We start from the raw sequence: 25617 nt of genomic DNA, 5'->3' as shown, positions 1-25617 counted from the left end.
TTGTACTACTACACTACTAATAATAGTAATGAAAATAACTAAGAAAAATCTGTTCAGGTAAGAGAGAACTTCTGTTCCATTCTGTGTCTAAAATCGTAATCTATGCGATAAATAAAAATGTTTATAATTGTGCAAAAAACTATATTCATTGAGATTTAGCATTACCAGGTGTTGACATAATTAAATAAATCAAATTGAACACATTCTTTTGGGGTTTCCTATTGACTCAGTACTACTTCTGAAGTCATTGATTGTCCCTGTACACCTCTTTAACAAACAAATTGTAAATTGTAAATGTTAGATTTGGTTGGTATTTTACAAATGCAGTAACACTGGCTACCTAAGCCCTAGCCTCCTGATTACAAACCAGACTCAGTAACTGTCTTGCTGTCTTCTGGATGTAGAAGTATTTGGATGCAACGTGGGATTCCAAACGGCAACCTTTAGGTTACAAGCGCAGTTACCTGCACATTACCCTACACTGTCCTCTATAATCCTGCCAACCATTGTCATTTCTTATTTTGATTTTTGAGTCATTTTTCAAAGTAACAGAAGAAGAACGAACTAAAATATGGACAATAACAATAGGGTTCCAGTACAGGAATCTGTATTCTATATTTTCCTTTCAAAATACAGCACTTGCATTGTTAGGCAGTCCAGGAAGAGGAGTTAGTGACAGGGGTACTCATTCATACTTAAATGTATTATAATTGACTTCATATATAACAAAGCTAGCACAGACAGCAAATGGCTTCTCATCCCTTTAAGTAAGTGGCAACATCAGTACTGAAATCCCTGAGGACAGCGCTATGAAGCTTCATAGAGATGGATGGGTCTCCCAGAGCGATAGACTCTATGTAAATGTTTCGATTGGAAGTCATGTTTGAGGTAAGTTTGCCACCTGCCAATTTCGATGAAACTAGAGGATGGATCACTGGACCGTAGCTCTTGATCATCACTTCCAATCCCAGCATACAGTAACTTCCATTCACAATCTAAATAAAACTACTGAGAGAGTTTGATCCCAGTTGTTTGCATATGCAGAGTCCCATTTTAAACTCTTGAAAAAAAAGTTAACAAATTTCGACAAATTTGCACTCTGACAACAGTTTCAGGAGTGTGTTTTAATTAAAAATGGACATGGCATTTGTGGCAAGGCTGGTTATTAATTCTATGTATCAGGCGTTGTTTCACACATTGTTTGTGTGTAATCCATAAAATAAAAATTCAAATTCCCACTATGAGGCTTGCTGTGATAAATTATGTTTCGTTACATATCCACTACCATTCCTCTTTGGAATTTCAAGTTTTTTTGACCTGCAGTTGCTCTTCCTGTTGCCCTAGACCCTTATACAGTAAGCTCACAATAATGCCTTTGTTTCTCACAGTCTTAGTCATAGGCCGCAGTTCTCATTTTTATGAGTCTTAAAGCACCATTCCCCATTCTGACAGTCTTAAAGCACCATTCCCAATTCTGACTTAGAACAACATTTTCCTTTCTGACACACCATTCTCCGGCAGCCTTCTTAAAGAACACCATTCTCTATTTTCACCAAAAAAGGAGAATGCTGTACTAGGACTGTCAGAGAGTCCAGTTTTCCCCAGTCCATCCTCCAATCTCTGACAAGCTTAGAGCACCCTTCTCTATTCTGACAGTCTTAGAACACTATTCCCCATTCGGTGAATCTTAGAACACCATTCTCCAGAAGAGGTGTAGCGATGGGGACTGTTGTTGATTTTTTGAAAATATTCCATTTAGCAATAAATAATGGATTCTTCACATTTTATTTATGAATTGATGTTTACCTTTCATCATTCATTATTTCATTTGAAATATTGCATTTGTAGCAGCCCACAAAATGTCATCATTTTTACTGTTGCATACTGAAAGGACCCCAGGCTGGCAGAGCTGTTATATAAAAATAAAAAAATAAAAAGTTATAAAGGGAGTGACAGAGAAAAAGAGAAAGCGAGATAGAGATGAGAGTATCTGTGAACACATCCTATGGTACAGACAGTCAGTTGTCCCCTTGTCTGTCTGTCATCTCTCAGTCACAGTGATGTTTACTGCATCTTCACCACCCTTATTCTCTCTCTGAATTATCCAGTGCGAAATGGACGAGGCTTTCATTACTGCTGCACTGGGCTGCCACGCACAGAAAAAGCCCTTCCATCGTTATTAATAGTTAAAGTGTCCTGGCTGTCAGCGGGGACAATGGCAGCCATGTTAATAAATAAAAATAATAACTATTCCTGTGTGCGCCCGAGAGACCCCAGGAGAATAGGGCGGCGCTGCCATTTGTTGTTCCCTTTCACTTGTCAAAGCTCTTTGGCTTAAAAGCCTCTGTCATTGTTTGGTGTGGGAAGGGGTGTGGGGGGGCTAATAGCACCTGTTGGGGTGATAGTGAGACAGCTGTCAGGAGAGAATGCAGAAGCAGGGCTGGCTGTTGGTCAAATACTGTCCTCTCCCAAACAGAGGTGAGAAATCCAAGTCCTTTTCATTTTTGCTTGAAAAGAGTTGATCATCTCCTCATACCCCTCAAGAATACCCCCGACCCCCAGCCTTCTTATGTGCACCTACACATACATGCACACACACACACACACACACACACACACACAGGACACAGGGTAGAGTTCTCAGGAATTTCTAAAGGGTGCTGCTTTACCTGTGGGTGTGTTTTTACCACCAGTTCCACTGTATTTGTGTGCAAGTGTGTATGCTGGTTTTAGTCACTGGGCACCCTGGAAACAGTTGTCATTCCTCAAATCTGAACTTTATTATAATGCAATCAGAGTGGTAATTTCATATCATTTAATCTAATATGTATCTCCTACAATATATCCTCAGTTTTAATCAAGTATTAATAGCATTATATCGTATTAATGGATGTAATTAACCTTGTATTTACATGTTTATTTGTTCGGCCATCTTATGCAGGGAGACAGTAGCTAAATTAATAAAATGTGCTGTCTGTCTGAGGCTCAGTACACTGGGGTGCTACACATTATACCATGGGACCCATTACAGTCATGCAAATAACAGTAACTATAATAGCAGTCATTTGCATGCATGGCTTTACATGTGTGCCACATGTACATGAGAGTCTATGCTCAAGTGTGTGTATACATATATGTGTGTGTGTGTGTGTGTGTGCGTGGGTGTGCAGCCATTTTTGTGTACTCAAGTCTGTGTGCAAGGTGTGTATGTGCGTATGTATGTACTGTATAAACAGTATGTATGTATATGACCATAAATGTTTGTGGAAACAGTGTTGATGCCCAATAATGTGTGTTGCGATACTCTAGATGCCCATGGATTTGTATTGAGATAAGTGTAGATGCCCATGGATTTGTGTAGAGAAAGTGTAGATGCCCATAGATTTAGAGAGTATAGATGCCCATGGATTTGTGTAGAGAAAGTGTAGATGCCCATAGATTTAGAGAATATAGATGCCCATGGATTTGTGTAGAGAAAGTGTAGATGCCCATGGATGAGTGTAGAGAAAGTGCAGATGCCCATAGATTTACAGAGTATAGATGCCCATGGATGAGTGTAGAGAAAGTGCAGATGCCCATAGATTTACAGAGTATAGATGCCCATGGATGAGTGTTGAGATACTTTGGATTCCCATGTATTTTCTTGGAGATAGTGTGGATGATCATGGATTTTTGTTGAGATAATGTAGATACTCATGAATGTATGATGAGACATTGTTGATACCCATGGATGTGTGTGGTATCTCTGCCATTTTAGCGGCTCTTTGAAGGCTTAAGCTCCATGATTTGAGCCGATCATCAGGTCGTTAGTGTCTCTGAAATCCCTGTAATATCTCTAACTGACAGTCCTAAACTCTGTCGTCGCCCAGCGAGAGAATCTCACATAGGGATTGGGAGCAGCCCAGACAGTTGGCTTGCGAGCGTGATTCTGGAAATCAGAAGTGATATGCTAAGCTTTTTTTATCCGCTAATACTTGATACTGCTGCCGTAATGTTCTGCCACTCAATATGTAGCGAGTCTGTCTTCAGGACTGCTGGCGTCCATGTGTGGGCTGATGGGAACTGTGACATGAAAATGATTACGATTCCAAAAGTCGGGTCATTCGAGTAAGAGAAAATATTCCTGAAACAAAGTTTTACTTGTCGTCAGCAGTTGAACGCGGTCGGGGTTGCGGTCGTAATTCGGGGCTGTCGGAAAGGTTCCTGACAGGGTTAATCCTCTGTTGCTTGTGTGGAGAAGCACTCCTCGGCGCCCAAACAGATGGCTGGAGCCTGACGTTCTCCACACAGCCTTTCTGTGGGGGTTTGTGTCACTTTCCCTTCAGTTCTGTGGAAACGTTGTCCTTGGCAGGTTAGCAATTAGAGAGAAAAACAGGAGCGCGTCTGTAGTAGAAAAACACAGCGCTGGTGCATAATGTGTCCATTGTCATGGTGCATTAACAGGCTTTTTGTTTCATGGACGAAAGGGCTAATGATTTTCTAACAGCAGGTGAGGAAGCAGTCTTCTTCTCTAGCTCTTATCTGCCTGCTGATGGAGCCATTACAGAGAGGAGCGTGGAGGGGGGAGAGTCGGCTTTATTACTGCAAATGGACTTTAAATGAGTTTTATTGTGATGTAGTCCATGTTAATTTCTCCCTGTCGTTCCCCCCCACAGAAGCCCCCAGCATTGAGAAGCTGCTGTCCAAGGACTGGAAGGACAAGCTGTTGGCCATGGGATCAGGGAGCTTTGGCGAAATCAAAGGTAATTTACTTTGTTTTGACACACAATCTTGTTCTCCTAGTGAATGTACACACACACATACACACACACACACACACATACAAGCACAGATGCACCGGCATCCAATTGCACATATACACAGAAATACACACACACTCACATATGCAAGTGCATGCAAACACACACACACTTTATTCAAAAACCCCAGAGCAAGACAACCAGAGGGCAAAGGACAAACCAAAAAGATGCTGATCTCACCAAGTATCTCAAGAGAAACCGAGGCATTAACCTCAACAAGATGCACTGAGAAACCAAGATGATGATCTCCCCAGGAAACCTGGAAGCCAGGAACGGCAGTGCTGAAGACACTGATCTTCTGAGGCACTCCAGAGAGCCAGCCAGGCTGAGGCTCATCGGGGAACTAAAGAGACACGCAATTCCAAACTGATTTCACAGAGAAACATTAGATGACATGATTGTTAATAATAGATTCTGCTGGACAGCTGTAACTTTTGATTTAGCTCGGAGATATTCGCAGGCATTATGGACACAATTTTGCGTCATTACAAGGCAAGAAACCTTTAATCAAAGGAACATGTTCTCCTTTTTTTCCCTTGAAAGAACGATCAATTGATCAAATCCTCCACACTGTCCCCTACTGAGCTGACATTTTAGAGCATCCTGCCAGGCTTAAAGGAGGCAAGCAGCTGGAGAGGGCTGTCAGGGCTGTCAGAGGGGTTTAATTATTACTGTGTGTGTGTCTGTCTGTGTGCATGTGCATGTGTGTCCCCACAAGTATGCAGAAAGTCATGTGTCCTCACAGTGTAACAAAAAACAGTATTTGTGTGTGTGTGTGTGTATAATTATGTATATTTGTGCATTAACACATATGGGTGTGTTGTGTACAGATACAAAGAACAAGAAGGATGAGAGCAGTAAGCACAGACCGCCTTTTCAGCTGAGAAATCAAAATGCCCAAACAAAGAAAATCAAAAGCTGTGCCCAGAGTTTTTGGTTGTTGAATGTACTGTCTTAATGTGCCCAGACACCCGAGACCCACAGATTGCATAGCCTATGAGCTCCACAGTCCTGATGGACTCAGACCCATAATTGAGGGATGGAGACAGGGATAGGGAGGGCAGGGAGTGTTGCGGTGGACAATGACAGTATTTTAATGGGCAAAGATGAGGTTAGAGCAGGAAGAGAGAGTGCTGGAGCCAATAGAAACAGCATTAGGGTGGAGACTTGTTGTGTACTAGTTCCTCTCCCTGGGAAAACAGGAAATGTAATGAAAATCAGAACGCCCTTGGCTCTGTTTTTCCTCCCTCTTCTTTCAGTTCTGCTCTTTTGTAGTGTGCTGTTGCAGTAGGGAGTTATCTGTTCAACCTAGTCATTAATTAGTTCGGAGGGGTTCTTGACAAGTATTACATTGTTACAAATTGGTTAATTACTGTGGGATGTGGTGTGCGCTTGGTTATGTAACCTGCCTAAGGATGTTTGCAAGAGCAGGAAACCACTTATTGATTCATTGCTGAGGTTCCAGGAGCGGAGGTGAAACACATCACCAGTGATTGATGGAGTGTGTGTGTGTGTGTGTGTGTGTGCGTGTGTGTTTGTGTGTGTCTGTGTGTGTGTGCGTGTGTGTGTTTGTACGTGTGTGTGTATGTGTGTGCATGCATGCGTGCCTGCGTGCATGCGTGTGTGTGCGTGTTTGTGTGCGCATGCGTGTGTTATTGTAGGGGGGTCGTGTTCATGAGGGGCATTTATCCCCCCTCCCTCAATGGAATGGGACATGGGTTGTATTTACCCTGCACGAGGGGTATTTACCTGCCTCCCACTGCAGGATATTTGAGCGGTATTTACCCAGGGACACGAGGCTCAGCGGGACGCAAATAAAAGCCGCGGCTCACCATGAAATGCCACCTTCCTGAAAGCCCCTCAGACGGCCTGCCACAGAGAGAAGGCTGTCTTTGATCCATTTTAGCAGCGGCCCAGGCCCTCCTGCACCCCCACCTGAAAGGCGGGCGGCGAGCTGTTTAAACAGGCGCTGCGTTATTCTCCCCGGGAGCTGCTGGGACAGTTAGTGTTATTGTCCATTGTTGGCTGTGAGGTCCTGGTGGGGGGGCGGGGCAGAGGGTGACCCTCGCGGGACAAATGGATCTCACTCTCACCTTCCTGCGAGGTCAGGGGTCGGGTCACTCGCGACGGCTCTCTCCTCTCCTTCGTGTGTTTTTTGCTCCGAAGGAATGTGGCTCTGCTTTAGGGAGAAGCTGCAAGGGACTAAGGAACTGGACTGCTGAGAGAGACTGATGCGGACACACACTCGAGAATATATTCTCTCTCTTGTCTCTCTTCCTCTCTCACACGCGCACACGCACGTGCTTTTACACACATGCACACACACAAACATAGACACACAGAAATGCTCACGAACATGCTTCAATGCACAGACTTACACAAACCCACAAGCATTTACATACATGCTCATATGCATGCATACAAATACACACACTCATCCTCATTCACACACTCACACATTTACACAGACATACAGACCACACAACATGACACACATCAGAACACAAAATATTATATACACACATATGAAATATGAATACACTCCCCTGCATTTTCCATAATTTTTAAATTACTTTGAAGCTTTTCTTTCGCATATGCATATCTAGTTTGTTAAAATATAAAGGCTTATTCTTTTATACAAATTCACATGCACCTTAAGATACCAAAGAACAGAAACCTACATGTACCTAAAGATAACACATTTGCACCTACCGTGAGATAACAGAGCTACACGTGCTGAATGATCTTCACATATCTAGTGATAACACATTTGGATAACTACTCTATATCCACAGCATGCCTACAAGTACATAAAGATAGCAGTTCTGTATACGCCGAAAGATAAGTAGTGGACATGTATATAAAGAAGTTCCTAACTGCTCAGTTCTCACATCCCTCCGCAAGATGATGTTTTCCTCTCTGCCTCTGTGAAAACTCGGTCTCTGCTTGAGGAATGGAATGGGTTCAAAGGTCAGCATATGTTCTGAGCCCTGTGAGGTCAGAGGTCACGCAATGCTAAATTCATGCTGGAGGCCTTCTGACTTGAAAGTAAACAAAAAGCGAGAGGCCACATTGAGGGAGCTGCAGTATGGACTCTGCCGTTCTGTGTGCTTGCAGATGAAATGTGCTGATCTGCAGCTTCTCTAGATTCTCTAGATTAGCAATGTCTAGATTATTTGCATCAATATGGCAGTCTCTGATCCATAGCCTGAGTGACTATGGGCTATAACCTGCACAGTTAATGACCAGCACTGTTCCTGGGCTCTGACCTGCACATTTAATGACCAGCACTGTTTCTGGGCTCTGACCTGCACATTTAATGACCAGCACTGTTCCTGGGCCCTGACCTGCACATTTAATGACCAGCAGTGTTCCTGGGCTCTGACCTGCACATTTAATGCCCATGCACTGTTCCTGGGCTCTGACCTGCACATTTAATAACCAGCAACGTTCCTGGGCTATAACCTGCACATTTAATGACCGACGCTGTTCCTGAGCCCTGACCTGCGCCTCTTGCAGGAACTCCAGACAGCCTGGCGGACAAGGAGCGCCAGCTGATGGGCATGATCACACAGCTGACCAGCCTGAGGGAGCAGCTCCTGGCCGCCCACGAGGAGCAGAAGAAGCTGGCCGCCTCGCAGATGGAGAAGCAGCGACAGCAGATGGAGCTGGCCAAGCAGCAGCAGGAGCAGGTGAGTGTTAGGACCGAGGGCTCCAGTGTGTGTGTACGTGTGTGTACATGTGCGCATCTGTGTACGTGCGTGTGCGCATCTGTGTATGTGCGTGTGCGCATCTGAGTATGTGTATGTGTGTGTGTTGGGGAATGTGTGCGGTGCTTCTGGGTGGGAGCGTGTTCTGGGTATGGCCAGAGGGGAGGTTTGGGGACAGGCAGGTGAATGCTCTGGCCATGGAGAGGAGGAATTGTCTGGTGTGGGGGAGAGTGAAAGGAGGGGTAGGGGAGGAGCTTGGAGGGAGGATGGGGGGATGAGGGGAGTGAGGGGAGGGGTGTTGTGAGCCTGCTAGATATCCACCCCAGGCAGCCTTTAACAAATTAAACCAGCAGAGGGCTAAAGTGATGCATGCTGGGAGTGGTTGTGTAGCGGATGGAGGTGCAGCAGACTTCCTGCGGGCATTAGGCTGGCGGGGATAGTGTGGAGAGGCAATCTCTCTTCTGTGTGTTGCTGAGCTGGTGGGAGAGGAAGCGCTGTGTGCCTGGGGACTCGGGAGGAGAAGGGCCCCAGCGTGCCCGCCCAAGGAGCCATGTCGGGGTTTTTTTACTGCGTTTTGCACAGAAAACTTAAATATATACATAGGTTTACGCTGCTTCTGAATACCTGAATATCTGAATTCTGAATCCATCACAGTAGGGAGGATAAAGTGTAATACTCAGAGACACTGCAGAACAAATCTGCACAAGTTTTGCCTCTCAGTACTGTGGTTCTGAAGCGGCACAGCGCCGGTGATGGCACAGTGTCATTCGCAGAGAGCGAGGTGCCCCCACGTCTGAGCCGAGAGCAGGCGTGGGGGAACGGGCATGGGGTCACTCCTCCAGAACAATAAAATGAGTGTCACTCACAGAGGAAATAATAGCACAGCACCGCTGAAATCAAGGTTGCTATGTGTCACGGTGTGTGTAGGTTTGTGTGTGTGTGTGTGTGTGTGTGTGTGTGTCTCACACCTTCTATCCCTGCCACAGATTGCTCGCCAACAGCAGCAACTCCTCCAGCAGCAACACAAAATCAACCTTCTGCAGCAGCAGATCCAGGTGAGTCTTTACTGTGTGTGTGTGTGTGTGTGTGTGTGTGTGTGTGTTTGTGTCTGTCTGTGTGATCAACATTCTGCAGCAGCAGATCCAGGTGAGTCTTTACTGTGTGTGTGAGAGTGTGTGAGAGTGTGTGTGTGTGTGTGTGTGTAAGTGTGCGTGTGTGTGTCTGTGTGATCAACCTTCTGCAGCAGCAGATCCAGGTGAGTCTTTACTGTGTGTGTGAGAGTGTGTGTGTGTATAAGTGCGTGTGTGTGCGTGTGTGTATGAATATTAGGAGCGACTGTCTGAATGATGTTATTGTCCCCTTGCTTACTCAGACACATACAGGCAGCTGTACCCTTGATTATGCAGATAGAGGTCTGAAGGGATAGTTCTGTAGTCTGCTCTGCACTGACTGCTGTCTTCATGCAGGTGGCATGAGAATGGCTTTGTGAAAGAGGAAGAGACCCATTTGGCTAATAAAGTCAGAGAGACTGGGTTTCCTCCAGGCTGTGGATGTGCAAGGCTTTGGCCAGCTAACAGTGTCCCACTGAGACAGTTTCCCTGCACTGGACTGCAGCCATCATACAACAGGCCCTTCTCAATGAGTAGTGTTTCTCCTAGAGGGGACTGTGTGTCTGTCTGTGCGTGCATGTGTGTGTGCGAGTTTGTGTGTGTGTGTGTGTGTGTGTGTATGCATGCATACATTTGTGTGTCAATATAAAAGTTATACATATAATATGTTGACCAAGAAAAATCCTTCCACACACATGCATACACAGTAGTTAGTAGAGTTTGTGTGTGTGTGTGTGTGTGTGTGTGTGTGTGCAAAGTAGCCTTTGTAAACTCATTTGAATTCCTCTGGTCCCACAGAGACACAGCTCCCTATCCCCAAATAAATGCATTACTAGGATTGGCACAGCAGTATATAATACATACACTATATATGGTCTCCCTGTTGGCGAGCAACTGACCAACCAAATTAGCAGAAAACCACAGAGGTTACTGAGCTTCCCAATAGACAAAATATCGCTATGATAAAAGACTGAACGATGAAGGACTTACAAGAATACACTTGTGAGATTATACACAGCTGCACTGAATAAATCCTTTCTGAAGAGATCACAGAAAATATCTTGTACATAAAATAAATAATGAATAAAATCTTTGCTTAGTGTTCCTGTTGCGCTTTCCTACTGATCGGGCCCTGTCTGGGTAGCCGTCCACAGTTCAGATTTAGTCAACGCTAAAACTTTACGAACACAAACACTTTTCTATAGTATCCCCAGAAGTCTGTGGCCCCCTCCCCCCATCATTTCTCTGGGCACGCGGCTCTATGCTCCTGGGTGCCAAGCCGTCCCCAAGCTCACTTTCATTTTAATTAAACTGTTCAGAGACGTGTTCTCCCATAGGACCCCCTGGCGTTGCCACTGCCGACCGCCATGAAGGGCTTTTCTGATGCCCGTATTAAAAGAGAACACCTGCAGAGCTTTTGGAGTAGGACGAGGGGTGCAGGGGACAAACCATAACACACAACTCATCTATTAAACATCTTCCACATTTAACAAGACTAATATTTCTACAGCTATTGAATTTTTCATCAAGTGATTATCCCCGGGAGCGGATTCCCGCGGTGTGCCAACGCGAGCTTCACATTAGACCCGTCGTACCTTCACAGAAACGCTGTTTCTCCTTACCTTCACAGGAAAAACGGTCCATATCTGCATCCACCGAAACCCCCATTACAGTATCTTTGCATAGGAGGTGTTTTATAGTTCTTACTTCTGTCCTGCAGATATCATGAGGTCGATATCTCTGCCCATCCTCTGTCTCTCTGTGTTTATCTGTGTGTGTGGTGTTCTGATACCTGTCTTATTCAAATACTTTATGTGAGACTTTTTTTGTTGAGAGCACACGACGGCCTTTGCTGTAGCTTGCGATTGTGGTGCTTTCGCTGCGAATATTGTCCTAGTAATGAGACAGATGACCAGGCCCCTGTGAACCAGTCGCTAATTTGAGGCAGAATATAAACCATTTACATCAACAGCATTACCGCTTAATTAAGTAAAACAAAGCAGATTTACGGAGCCTAACCATGCTGAAGCTTCATCTCATGAGGCAGGAGACTGCATGGCGGAGGGGAGTTAAAGTGTTCTATAGAAAACCGACACATGCTCTTCTATATCCCAGCGCAGTAACTTAATAAAACCCATTTGTTGTGCATCTCCACATTCTTGGGGTTTTTAATCTGTTTTTCTGTAAAAAAAATAAAAATAAAAAAAACCTACTGCAGTGTAGCAGTAAACACACCATCTAACCCAATTAGTGGTTTAATTGCTTAATTCGTCATATTAAACAGAAATTAAGCAAATTTGTGTTTTCCCTCATTTGGCTATACTGGTTTTGTGATTGGGGAAAAATGCTGCCTCTGTTCCTACCGTAGCTACATTCTCAGGATTTTGGTTCTGATGATAATCCAATTCGGGTCGAAACGTTGACTTCCATATGGTGAGCAGTAATGTAGACTTTATTCTGTTTTTAAATCCATAGATTCTGTATGCCATTGTGGTCTGTGTTTCATCACTAGAGCCAGTTTCAGAACCCAACGCTTGGTATCAAACTCTGGGCTGGACATCCTCAACTTCCAGAAGGACCTTCTTTTTATATGCAGTGTAAAAGCACTCCACCATAAAATTCCTTTCTATGTCACATCTACTTTAACGTGGCGCATGAATCCTTGAATGCATGTGTTTTGTGTGTGTTTCATATGTGTGTGTGCGTGTGTGTGTGTGTGTGTGTGTGTGTGTGTGTGTGTGTGTGTGTGTGTGTGTGTGTCTGAGTGCGTGTGTGTGTGTGTGCACGTGTGTGCATCTGTGTTTTGTTTCCTAACTACAAGTAGGGGCACCTCCCTTCCTCCCCCATGTTTTATAAGCATGGATGCTGAAGCTGATATACACAGAGTAGGAGGGCGATAGGAAGGGAAAAATGGCAAAGCGAGAGAGAGATGGAGAGATGGACAGGGAACGTTGGACGGAGAGAAGGAGCGATTGCTCCCCTCACAATGTCTGTTACATAAGTGACTGGCGCTTAATGACACATGGAAGGCTCCTCTCAGGCCCACCCGGCTGCCAGCTAATGGAGCTATTTGAGGAAGGACACAGGCGAGCAGATGGGCACAAAGCTATGCCCACCTACGGACTGCGGCTGACGCACTCACAGCTCTCATTCCTAATCGATGGCTAATAAAAGCCAGTCGGTGTGCCGCTAACTCTCCACTTGATTCCATTATGAGCTAATCAGTGGAAGGTGCCCTTCCTGCACGAAAAATGAGCGGAAAACATGCGATGTAACATACCGAAAAAAGAGCGAGTAGTAGTCCTTGCATCACGTAAATGTAGCTTACTTCTTTGTTGCTGTGTCCATCCAGTAAAACTCTGTTTTTCTCATCCTGGTGTGTGGCTCGTGTGACCGGAGCACTGTTGTGCTGTTGCATCCCTGCCCCGCCACCATGCGTGTTTTTTTGTCCCCAGTCCCTCAGACTGCCAACAGACCATGCTACTGAATGCTCAGCGTGACCTGCCCTCCGCCACGTGGCAGATGATGTGTTTGTGCACACAGTGAGAGAGAGCAGGTGTGAGGATGTGATGTTCCTGTGATCACGGCCATTGTTGTAGTCCTCCACCTACCATAATCATTATTGACCGCTGTATTTTAAGCTCAGGGTAAAGAGATGTAGAGTAGAAGTGTTGAGAAGCCCTAGGGGAAACGTTGAGGAAAGGCTTCCTCTTAGAGGGTGTTGACAGAACTCATTGTGAACCGGACTCCACTGAAACGTGTGGCATGAACAGTGGCACAAATAGGCTGTGCCTCAAAGCACATATTTGCGCCCGTGTTAGCTTGATCCAAACATGCTCATGTCAGGAAGCTGGGCATTAAGTCTGCTGTAAGTGACCGGATGGCTTTATTTGGTCTTCCAGTGTGCTAGCGAGATGCAGCCTGCACCAAAGGCCACACCACATAACACTTATCAGTACATCTCTGAACCAGCAAGAGCTTTTTTATGAGAGAAATTACAACTGTGTTGATTACAGAAACAGAGCCCCACGAAGTGTAAGTCAATTTGTTATAACATTTCTTGTAGACTAAATATCATTTTCACTGGTGAAGCTTTTGTCATCATGGTTCCAATCTGTGCTAACACGGATGAAATGAATCGCTCTAATAACTAAAATTTGTATTTAATGACATTGATTTTTATTTAACGCCTGTATTGGAGTTTTACTTTTTGGAAAAAAAAGACTGCTTTTTCATCTCTTTTGCATTTGACAGTAAAGATGCTGACAATTAACCGAATATATTCTGAAATCTGTAAAACTTACTCTTTGTTTGTCCAATTAGCAAATTAGTCTTCAGCAGTATCATAGACTTTCAAATCTTCTCATAAGAATCCTCCATTGGTGCTAACACAAGTTTTGTAATACAAACAGCATGATCATAGATGTACTGGCTAACATGACTGAAATGTTTGCCCCTTGAAGTGTGTCCCAAAAGATAGATTTTTTTGTCGTTCAGTTTGATCCCGTCTTTCTAAATCTTCTTCTTCTGCAATACACGGTGTGTGTGATTCTCCCTGAGTTAAATGAACCAGAGATAGGCAACAAAATGAGGTGCAGGGCAATTTGAAAGGACCAGGGACTGTAGCACAATCACGGAATGAGGACTGTGGAGACCATCGGTACTGAACAGTTATAGATGGGCTGTCTGTGAGCAGGAATCAGTCTGCCTACTGTATGCTAATGTGAGTCTGCCTGGTAGAGGAGTTTCTCAACCCAAGTTAATTCCTGCCCGCGAGAACAGAACAATGTTGCAGCCAGAACAGAACATAAACGGCTCTCTCCATTGGTTATTGGTTATATGGCCGTGTGTCCCCTCCTCAACAATAGGTCAGGAAGGTTCTGCATTAATTGCTTGAGCATATGGTTCTGAACAGATTCTAGCTGTGGGACCCACACTTTACCAGGGTATTTTTTCGCGCAGTCAGATGTTAGCCATATTGTCAATGCTGGCAGCTATTGTTCCACTCATTTACTTCACAGAGCTAATTACTCCCTAATAATAACTTTACCTTGGAGTTTTCACTCTCTGGTGCCAGCAAACCTGTTCACACTACATATGTTAATTATCAGCACATCTTCATTATGTTCAAAAAGCTTTAAGTTCAAGCTGTGCTGCCTGGCGAACGATGCAGAGCCAGTTCGCTGCCAACTTTCCACTTTTTCTCCATTTCTTTTTTTTTTTACCTCTAATGAAAGTCATGAAGAAAAGTTTTCCTCCTCTGGCGTTTGCTTTTATGCCAGTTTTACTTGTTGTTTCTGAGAGGCTGATTAGAGGGTTGTTGAATATGCAGCGTTTGTGTTTCCTTCAGGTTTTCTCTCCACACCAAGAGCAATTTCAATGCCTGTTCTCTTCGTGTTAGATCTGCATTTTCCGTACACTGTGGCTGTTTTCTCCCTTTTAGATCTATGTGTTCTTTACATTAGATCTGAAAGCAGAGCAGTGAAGATTGGCTTTTTTACTCTCAGAACCAATACTCTGTGTGTTCTGCTTCCATACAGAAGTATGAAGAAATATAAAAAAATATTTTGAGCCTACCTACCAAAATGGCTTACCTCGCCATGGTCGGTGGTAGCTTTGTGGCATTGTCTGCCATGTTCCATTGTGTTTTGAATAGGGAGGTGGAGCCTCACTGGAGGTGGGACTGTGATTGAGGTTGAGACTTACTAGAGGTCCAGCTCAAACAAAGAGGTGGAAAACTTTAAGGACTCCGCTCACTCACTATTTTAAAAGCCTCAGTTCTCCTGGCCTTGGTCTTGTCCTTGAGAAGAGCCCTGTTTTGAGTTGTTCTCTCATTTTCCTAGTGTGTCATTTCCCATGTGTAATTATGGAGGGGCAGTCTGATGGGGTGGAGGAGGTGAATGGGTAGGCTTGTTGGACTTGCTTGTTATGTCCATATGTTACTCATTACACCCTCAGCCTTACTTCCTGACATGACCTCCCCCCCTCCGACATATACACACACATACACACAAACGCATCCGCCAGTTGTGTGTGTGTATGTGTGGAGGAGGGACATCTGTCTGTACATGCTTGTTTGTTTGGGTTGGTACACTTGTGTGTGCATGCATGTGTCATGTACACGCATGCATACCTAGCTGCCTGTCTGTGTGAGGGGGTGTATGCATGATTAGTGTATTTGAGGGTAATTGTCTGTCTGTTGGTTTGTGTGCGAGAGAGAGAAAAGACTGTGTGGAATTCAATGCCCAGCTGTTGTAGAGGATTATCTGGGTTTAATAGAGCTGACAGATGGAGTTGGTGCTATTGTCCAGAGTATTCTGGGTCAAAGGTTAAATGTGAAGGATGAAGAGGGTGGGGGCTGCTGGGAATCACAGTTCTTTTCTTTTTCTTTTTTTGTGGTCATGAGCCTACAAGGAAGTCCTTCATTGGAGGGCACATGCTAAACGGGTTTCAGATCAGCTCTTAGCAGAAGAGAGGAACTGTGGGACGTCCCTAATGTGTGCTCAACAGATGTTCTCACTACAGTATCCATAGGCCAGCATGTTTCACTAGATGAATCTTGTCTCCAGGTCAGAAAATTATATTACACTCCACATGGCTGGGCCAGTGTGACTTTTTTTTTGCATTCATTCCGTTTTTTAACAGTGCTATTTTCAATCACTACGGTAAAAGGATATACCATTCGAAAGCGTTCAAACACACGGTTCTATCTGTATAACCTATTTTAAGATGCCACTGCTTTAGTTATTTTGTAACATGTGGGTGGCAAAAAAAAAAAAAAGCGTGGGGGACCTTGTCTTCTATGCATTTTGGAAATCAATATACTACATCAAATAAGGTAATGTCAGTGTCCTTTTCACGGGAAGGGTCCAGCAAATCAAATGCATAATAATGCAAAACTTTCTTTTGAATAAAAAGTAATTATAATTATATAATTATAATTTATTGAGCAAAATTTGTAATATTGCTGTATTTTATATGTAATAAGCCCATAATATCATTTAGTTTGCATGTGTCTTTTTGGAGTCTCCAAATGTATTTTTTTGGAAAACTGCCTAGACATAGCTTAGAAAAAACTATGCAGAATGCTCATTTTTGGTGATATTGTCATCGGATTTGAATTTGATTTGTCCAGTGTTTTGGCTGTGGCTCCAGTGTGTTTCTAAGTGCGCCAGGAACCGCCACAATAATCTGTATCCACTCAAAAACATTCAATATTTTCAGTGAGAAAAAAATTGTCCACTTCCACTGTATTTGAGCTTCTGTAACTTTGATTTAGTAATGTTTAGAGTAATTCTAACTCTTAGAAAATAGACCCCAAATGGTTACCTTTCAGAAGACACCAGGATTATGCTTATTTGTGTTTAGACAAGGGATGATATTTAAGGGGTTAAATAAGTGGGCTTCATAAATCCATGCATTAATTGCGACAAAAGGAAGTACAATCTGAAGAAGAGACATGAGCTGCAAGTTTGCTTGTTTTGAATTTCTGCTGCATACTTCTCCCATACAGAGAGAGAGACAGAGTCTGTGCCATTGGTATAGCTATACCGCACAAGCAGGGGACACAGACGACCACAGTGCAATGTGCACCCGTTTCGTGTGACCACACAGAAATGTGCACCCAGTATATCTAACCACAGAACAGCACCTGCCCAATATATCTAACCACAGTACATCTTGTGCCCAATAGAGCTAACCACAGTACAGCATATGCCCAATTAATCCTGAAAGAAGGAAGAACACTGTTGTGTCTGTGATTACACTCCGCGGGGGGCCTGTTTAAGCTGAACAATAAAACGACTCTACCTTCTGATCACTGTGTAGGCAACATGGCATTTATGGTTAACCCAAATTGTTGAGTAATTATTGTGTGGTTGAAAACAAATGTTTGAATCCCACTATTCCCTGTGCAGCGATCGTGTGATTATAGTGTTTGGCTCCGGTCTGGGGAGCAGGCAGGGAGCTAGAGACAGAGCACGGTCATTACTGCCATAACTGAGGGAGGGAGGGAGCGAGGGAGCAAAAGAGAGATGGAGAATGAGAGGGGATAGACTAGATGGGGCAAAATGGAAATTGAGAGTAAGGGGCGGGTGGAGGGGGGGGGCTGGGCTGGCGGTTAGGGACAGATATAGGAGATACTGTAGGGAGCAAAAGCAACATGAGGGATGAGGGGAACAGAGTGAGAGAAGGGAGAATTTAGATGCATGGACAGGAGTACATACGGTATGTCTTCTACTGATCTGGACTTATACAGTATTCAGCATCGGTGTTCACTCCTGCCATTCAATTAAAAAATATCTTTGACCCAGCATTTCACTGACACCTGCAACAACTGCCTATTCAAGTCTCATCCAGTCAATGACTCCAATTAAGCTGGAGGTTTCTAATTAACCAAGGCCTTGGAAATGACAACAACTTATCTTATCCACTTACTCACTTATCAGCATTGGCAAAGTTCATTTTCTCTCAATAACAGTTCACATTTACACTCAATGACATTTAGACTCTCAATAACAACAGTAAGCATTCACACCCTCAATAACCCTGCTCCATATTTACTCTCAGTACCATCACCCTGTATTAATAATCTCCGTACCATTACTCCACAGTTACACTCACTCCACATTTACTCCACTAGGCACCAAAGGCGCAATCTCCCTCTCTCTCTCTCTCTCTCTCTCTCTCTCTCTCTCTCTCTCTCTCTCACTGTCTGTCTGTCTCTCTCTCTCTTCTCTTTCTCTCAGTAACATCTCTTCTGGAGTCTTTGTGTTTTTGGCAGTGCCTTCCTTGGTAGAACCATCTGTCTCCCAGTTCTCTGTGTCTGTGTTTGAATCTCCCTTCTTGCCAAAGTCACTGTTTTTTTTTATCCTGGAAACCTTGTGAAGGCTCATGGCTTCATGCCGAGATGAGCTCTCCACAGAAAGAGAGGCCAGCTGTTGGGAGAGTGTGGAAGATTCTGCGTGATGTTCTATGGAGTGTGAGTGTGTGTGTGTGTTTGTGTGTGTATGCGTGTGCGTGTGTGTGTGCGTGCGTGCGTGGGTGTGCATGTGTGCAGAATGTGTGTGCATGCATTCATGTGTATATTCTACAGTGTATGCTTGTCAGTAATTTGTGATATAGGGTTGGTTCAGGAGGAATGTCACTGACCTGCTCACTGGCATGCATGCAGTATGACCATGAATTAAAGACCTGGGACTCTCTTTCAGTGTGCGTTGCAATCATGTGTTTGCTGCACATACATTACATTACATGCCATTTGGCTGACGCTTTTATCCAAAGCATACAGTATATAACTGTGCTGTTTCTTGCAGGCATAATCACTCTGTATGGAGTTATGTTAGCAAACTCAATATTCAGCTAAAATGCTTCTTCAGAAAATTATTACTTTTTTTTGGGAGGTGCTTTAGCAATCCCTGAAAATTGCATCCTCTAATTTATACCTCGAATACCTGTTCTTCACAGAACTAAACCTACAATATCTGTAATTCACAGAACGAATCTCAGACAGGGATAATAATGAACAAAGAATGGAAAGACTAATGTGAATGTACTTAATTAGGCGATAGGCTGCCAAATGTGGCCAGTGTAGGCTGCATAATATACAAGCACCTGATATTCTGCTGGAGTAATACAACACCAGTCTGCCACAAGAAAGCTCTAACAAACCTCTAGCGTAGTTGATATAATGGGGAATACGGTTTCAAGCATTGCTTCAGAAAACCTAATAAATGCTCAATTGGGTTCAATGACATGGATAACATCAGTGTCAAACTTGTGAAACCTGGGGAAACTACTTGTGCTTATGGATGGGTGTCTTGTAATCTTGAAGGGCAGCTCTCTCTGCCCCTGTACACAAGGTAAATATGGTTACCTATTACCATTAAGGATTATGTTCACTCATTGCCCATTCCCTTCTTTCTCAGAACAAAACCCAGACACTTGCTTTTCAATAAACCAGAGCTCACACTAGCCCATGGAATATTGTGTCTTTCAAAATCTGTTTTCAAATAACTTTTTTTGCCAGAATATGACAACTAATAACATAATAAATAACTCACTGAGCACTTCATTAAGTCTCTATTAGACTTATTAGCATTCTCTGCAAACTCTAGAGACTGCTGTGCATGGAAATCCAAGGCCTGAAAACCTTTTGACCATGTCTGCCTGCTTTTATACATTTTGTTGCTGCCACATGATTGGCTGATTAAATATTTGCATTAACAAGTTGGTGTATAGGTCTACCTAATAAAGTGCTCACTGAGTGTAGGTCATTCTTGTATTATTACACTTGTAACTGATGCAAGATAAAATAGCAAGATTTGTCAGGAGGGAATAAGTTACCGTACAAAAAATGTTTTGACGTTCCGATTGAAATAAAGTTTTTCCACACTGGATAATAACATATATAAAAAAACCATCAACATGATTTCTGTTTTAATTTACTCATGTTGAGTAAGCTAGCTAAAACGTGACATTGTTTCTGACTTTACATACAAATTAAGAAATTAAATGATTTTTCTTTGAATCTCGCAATGTTACCAAAGGCTGTGTAAATAAATAGGTTATTATGATCAATACACAACACAAACATCAGATATGATTGGCTGAAAGAAACAGGAGTAATTATTTTGTTGTGTTCAAGTCTGGGTCATCGCCTGTTGTAATCTTTAAAAAAAAATACTGCAGTGTATTTTTTCCCCTGCATTTTGGCTCCTTTTTCTGCGAAAAAAAATACTGAATTCTGTGTTAACACTACCACTGATAAACACACCAAAAATACCTTTCCTTTACAAAACAAAAACCTTGCAGCAGTGTTACACAAACAAGTATGTGACTGATACCTCTCTCTCTCTCTCTCTCTCTCTCTCTCTCTCGTTCTCTCTCTTGCTGTATCTCTACTGCAGCAGGTCCAGGGTCAGTTGCCTCCCCTGATGATCCCTGTGTTTCCTCCAGACCAGAGGACTCTGGCTGCAGCTGCAGCCCAGCAGGGTTTCCTCCTGCCTCCAGGATTCAACTACAAACCGGGCTGCAGTGAGTCTCTCTCCCGTGCTCTCCCGTCTTTCTCTCCTGCATGGGAGTGGGGTGCGGGGTGTAGCCAGCACTTGGGGTTGGGGGTACGGGTAACAGTTTGTGAAAGAGGGTTCAATAGGGTTTATAGACTCAAAGTATGAGATGATGGGCAACTGTGGGATTGTGGTATGTTGGGTGAGGCATGGGGTATAGTGTAGAATGGTATTGGGGTATTGGTGTTGGAAGGGTTGTGATGTGTGATATGTGTTTGTGTCTGGAGTTAGGGTTATGAGAGAAATATGGGCCATGAGATAGGGCTGGTCATGAGTTAGATGCGGTCATGGGTTAGTCTGTGGGGTATAGGTATGAGGCATACTGTAGGATTTGAGGTTTGAGTGTATAGCAAGAAAGCAGCTAAATTTTTTAGAGCTGAAATATTCAACAGGTATGCATCTTTTTATGTTGAAAACAACAAAATATGCAACCATTAAGTTATCATTTAATCTAGTTTCTGTTTTCCTTTTGTCTCAAATTGTATTTTCAATAAGTAGAAGAAAAAAAAAAGTCCTTTGGGGCTGTCTTTTTTGGCTGTAGCAGACCCAACTGTGAGGCAATGTGTTGTTTACAGTGAGAACAGGCGTGTGCCAGGATTCAGCTGAATAACGTGAACACACAGGGGGGTACACTGACCTGCCCCAGGTTTCCTCGCAATAACACAGGCCACAGCCAGAACACGCTTCCAACACGCCTCCAACATACTTCCAACACTTCACGACGTCCAGCTCTGCCCACAGAACTTCACAGTTTCTGAAACAAGTCCACCCATTTCAATTATTACTGTCTTACTCCCTCTAGTCCATTACCACCTGCTGTCACTCTGTCCTCTTTAGCTGAAAGCAGTGGAAAACCGGATTCTGTGGATTATTACCCAGTTTAAACCAGTGAGAACTAGCCTCTAAGCATAAATACCCAGTTTAAACCAATGAGAACTAGTCTCCCAGTAGAGTTAGAATAGCCCCATGGCCAAAACCAGCATCTTCTGTTTCTTTATTTCTTTATTTCTCTCTCTTTTTGCACAGTTCCCCATGAGAGACATAAAATATGTGAAACACTTTAGTTTGTTTAGGTACCAGAGGAATAAAAACTCCCAGAATACACCCTTGACATTGTTCCAAAGAATGCTTCAACCAAGAGTTTTTAAGGAAATGGTTATGTGGGAAAAATATTTTGGATAATCCAATAGGAACATCTAGGGTTATTGTTTTTTGATAAGAGGCCTGTGTTCTGACCCAGTAGCAAAAATGACATTACTTACTTTATGCACATTCCTTTAACGTCAACGCTAAAAGGCAAGTTAACAATGGCTGAATTAGAGATTCATTTCCATTTTGAGTAAAATAGATGGCATAATTTGCATCCATGTGCAATTTCTTATCTATCAATTAATGTATATACCTTGTCAAGAGAATAATATTGGTAAACATAAATTTAAAAAATGTAATTCTTTAAGAGAAATGGAATGAAATCCCACAGATTTTGAATGCATCTGTTATGTTATTTATTATAAATGTACAGTATAATAAAATGGGAGATCTTTTCAGTCTCTAAAGTGCTGTTTACAAAATTCCAACTGGTGGGTAAATAATTACACAAAGTAAAAATAAATTTCTCTCTTGGTCATTTTGACCCCTGAATAGGTAAATACTAAATAAGGTAACCGTTTTTTTTTTAAAGTAACTCCGACATGAGGTAATTGAATATTATTATTTTTAAGAGAATATTCTACAACAGTAATGGAAGACATTGAGAGATGATCCAAATATGGCCTATTTTTATACAGAGATGACAGATGAGTAAGGGGGAAACAGAGAACAATGTCACACTGTGTCCGACAGTTCTTTGAGCCGTAATGCTGGGATTTTAAGACAGTATTTGCTCTTTTATGATGTTCGCGATTTCATATGAGTAATATGGAACCTTTATTACTGAGAATAGAATCACACAAATGGCTCTCTTCTTTCTCAGAACAAAGCTTTCTCAGAAAATGTGTAAGAAGAACTCAGGCCTCTTAATGGATTTAGTCTCACTGTACAGAAATTGAAAACTGAGCAACAGCATTATATGTACTGTTGGTTTATGAATACAAGTTCTATATACAGAGTAGTCTTAACAGAGTGATAAAAGAACCCAGAAACACGTGCTGATATTGTCCATGTGCTTGTTAGACTGAACTTATTCTGTATAACTCAGCAGTGCTTGACTTAGATGGGTGATACTTGGAGTGAAGATGGGCGGATCTGGTATGAAGGGGACATGGTTCGGTGTGGGGTGGACAGGGGGAATGGGATTGACACGTCCATTGCCTTCTGCAGGTGACCCTTACCCTCTGCAGCTGATGCCCACCACCATGGCAGCTGCTGCTGCAGCTACACCTGGGCTTGGTCCCCTGCAGCTCCAGGTAAGCACTGCATACGTGTGCTCATGCTGTTTCTCAATGGAGATGTCCTGCGGTCTGCTGTGTCCCGTTACCTCCATGTCTTCCAACACGATGATTAGGAAAGGCTTTGGGAAGAAGCCCTTTTTTTAACCTTTTTCTGTTTCCCATCAAAATTATTAATTGTACCTGGCAGCATTACTGACAAGCTTGTATGATAATATTCTGATTTCCCAATCAAAGAGCAAGAGAAGTGTAAAACATGCATTTAAAAAATGCGTAAAAAGGTTCAGTGCATATCCGGCTGCATTCTTCTTCAAAACTAACAGCTGGGGACCCTGCAGTCAGCTGTGCCTAGGAGTCTTGTGGGATGATGCATGTCTGGTTATAGCATCTCACTGGGAGGGAGGGTGCCAGTTAGCAGGATAGTCTATACCTCATCACACCCGAGTGATTCCGCTGCTCATCTGGGATATGTACGTGAATGTTCGAAGCCTACGCTGTATAATCTGTATTCACTAAAATGGCTTTCTTAACCCATCTCATACATCACTTTTTCATCGGGGATGATACCAGTATTACACAGTTTTTCCCTTTGGAACATTACAAATCCTTTCCTTCTGCTCAGTGCACTGTTATGCAGTTTCTGCCCCACTCTCAGTGCCAGTACAAACGCTTTGGCAGTGACTAAATCCAGTATTTACTCCATGATGAAACATGGTATTGGTCCAATTCGTCAGAGAGGCAAGTCAAGTTATATAGCTTGCCTTGTCAGCTCAATATATAGCTACCTTGCAGGTTAACCTAACTTAGCTAGCTGGATACAATATTTGTTCAAGATATTTACTGTTCACTAACTACATTATTTCTTTTAATCAGTTGAAGATATTGAATAATGCCATTTCCACATAGATACTGTAGATTTTTAATCTAAAGATATGCGGTAAGGCTCTGTTTGTTTACCGTCCTTTGGTTCCACCTACTGTACACAGAAATATAAAATGTTGCGCTCAACCAGCTAATTAAGCTGGATCATCACTACAGTACATGTCTGTTAAGCCACAGATATAGATAGCCTGCTGCATTAGCTGTATGTATGCAGTCGCCCCTGCCCATCACTCAATGGTTATCTACTGCTTTTTCATTTGTGTTGCTTCACTTATTAAAGTTTAGACTTTGCATTAAGGGTAGTCAGACAAGTTAAAAACTGAACACAGTTGGTATGGTTGGCCAGCTTTCTAACCTGTAGGTATGAAGCTGGCTCAGGAATCAACCAGTCTTGAACAAACCATACTACAAGTTCAATAGTTGTGGAGGACAAGGTGCATACACTGAGCTCCGTAAGTCTTGGGACAATTATAATTTTTTGTTGATTTGGCTCTGTACAGAATTTGTAATCAAACAATTCACATGTGGTTACCATGTAGATTTACAGGTTTTATTAAAGCATATTTTCAAACATTTTGGTTTCACCATGTAGAATTTACAGCACTTTTTATGTGTATAAATTTCAGGGCACCATAATATTTGGGAGAAATGCACTGCTGCCTGTTCACCACAGTGTGGAAGGTGATTGTGCCTTATGCAGGCCTGGTGCTTGTGGACCCCATTAGCAGACCTGACATGAAAATCCTGTCACTTTCAGAGAGAGGTCAGGGAGGGCAGGGCTGCATCCAAATGCAGCATTCATCAGCCCCAAGAGGGATTTACAGCACAGCAGGTCACACGTGCAAGTGTGTCAGTTCCTCAAATTGAATATCAGCAATTATTGCTTTATGACTGTTTTCAGTTGACTGTGTGAGACAAAAAATCACTTCAATTAACTTTATGAAATCCGAACAGAATACACTACGGTTAATAATATATATGGTTAGAGAAATTAAATACAAATATTATAGGAATAGTTAACATATTATGGTTAATACTAGTTGAGTATCAACCATTAACTCCCTGTTTGAAATATGGAAAATCTGACCAATCATACAGAGCACTATTGGTAAGCTGGTAATGGCTGGTTTTGTTCACTAGATTTAAAGCCGATTTACTTATTCAAAAGGAAAATCCTGTGTGTGTGTGTGTGTGTGTGTGTGTGTGTGTGTCCATTTGCTGTACTGTATGGAGTTGTGCTCAAGCTAAGGAGAAGAATGGTGGAGACAAAGAGGTGGAGCAGGGATGGAGAGACAGGGGTCAGAGATGTAGCAGGGATATAGAGATGGAGCTGTAGTTGCTGGATCTACGATCCAAATGGAGAGGAGAGGAGCAGATGGGATGGATGAGGGATAGGGAGACGGAGCGATAGAGAGATGGAGGAATGGAGCGTAGCTGCTGGCCTGATCGGCTCAGCTGGTGTAATGAACAGTCATACTGGAGAGGTATAAAGAGGGCCAATGGAATGGGTCAGGCATCATATGGGGAGGCAGATGTTGGAACATATTGTACAGGATTACTGCACTGTACATGGGGGAGAGGGGGAGAGACGGGGAGTCTGAGACAAAGAGAGAGAGAGAGGGCTCTGGCTAATGCCTTTACTAGCGTATACTTTCAAATATGTG

General features: G+C 43.0%; 1 protein-coding gene across 1 annotated transcript in view; it reads left to right on the top strand.

Moving 5' to 3' along the window:
• The window catches only part of sox5 (SRY-box transcription factor 5), an 80994-nt gene that overhangs the window by 33070 nt on the left and 22307 nt on the right, over positions 1-25617 (top strand). Inside the window, exons 4-8 of the mRNA XM_061251904.1 lie at positions 4656-4742; positions 8319-8491; positions 9496-9564; positions 20526-20652; positions 23004-23089. Of these exons, the coding sequence (XP_061107888.1) occupies positions 4656-4742; positions 8319-8491; positions 9496-9564; positions 20526-20652; positions 23004-23089 (542 nt within the window). The remainder of the gene's footprint in view (positions 1-4655; positions 4743-8318; positions 8492-9495; positions 9565-20525; positions 20653-23003; positions 23090-25617) is intronic.

Source organism: Conger conger, chromosome 8 (genome assembly GCF_963514075.1).
Source record: "Conger conger chromosome 8, fConCon1.1, whole genome shotgun sequence".
In the NCBI taxonomy this organism is placed as follows: domain Eukaryota; kingdom Metazoa; phylum Chordata; class Actinopteri; order Anguilliformes; family Congridae; genus Conger; species Conger conger.
The sequence above is the reverse complement of the archived record's forward strand: the minus strand, read 5'-3'. Positions and strand labels throughout refer to the sequence as shown.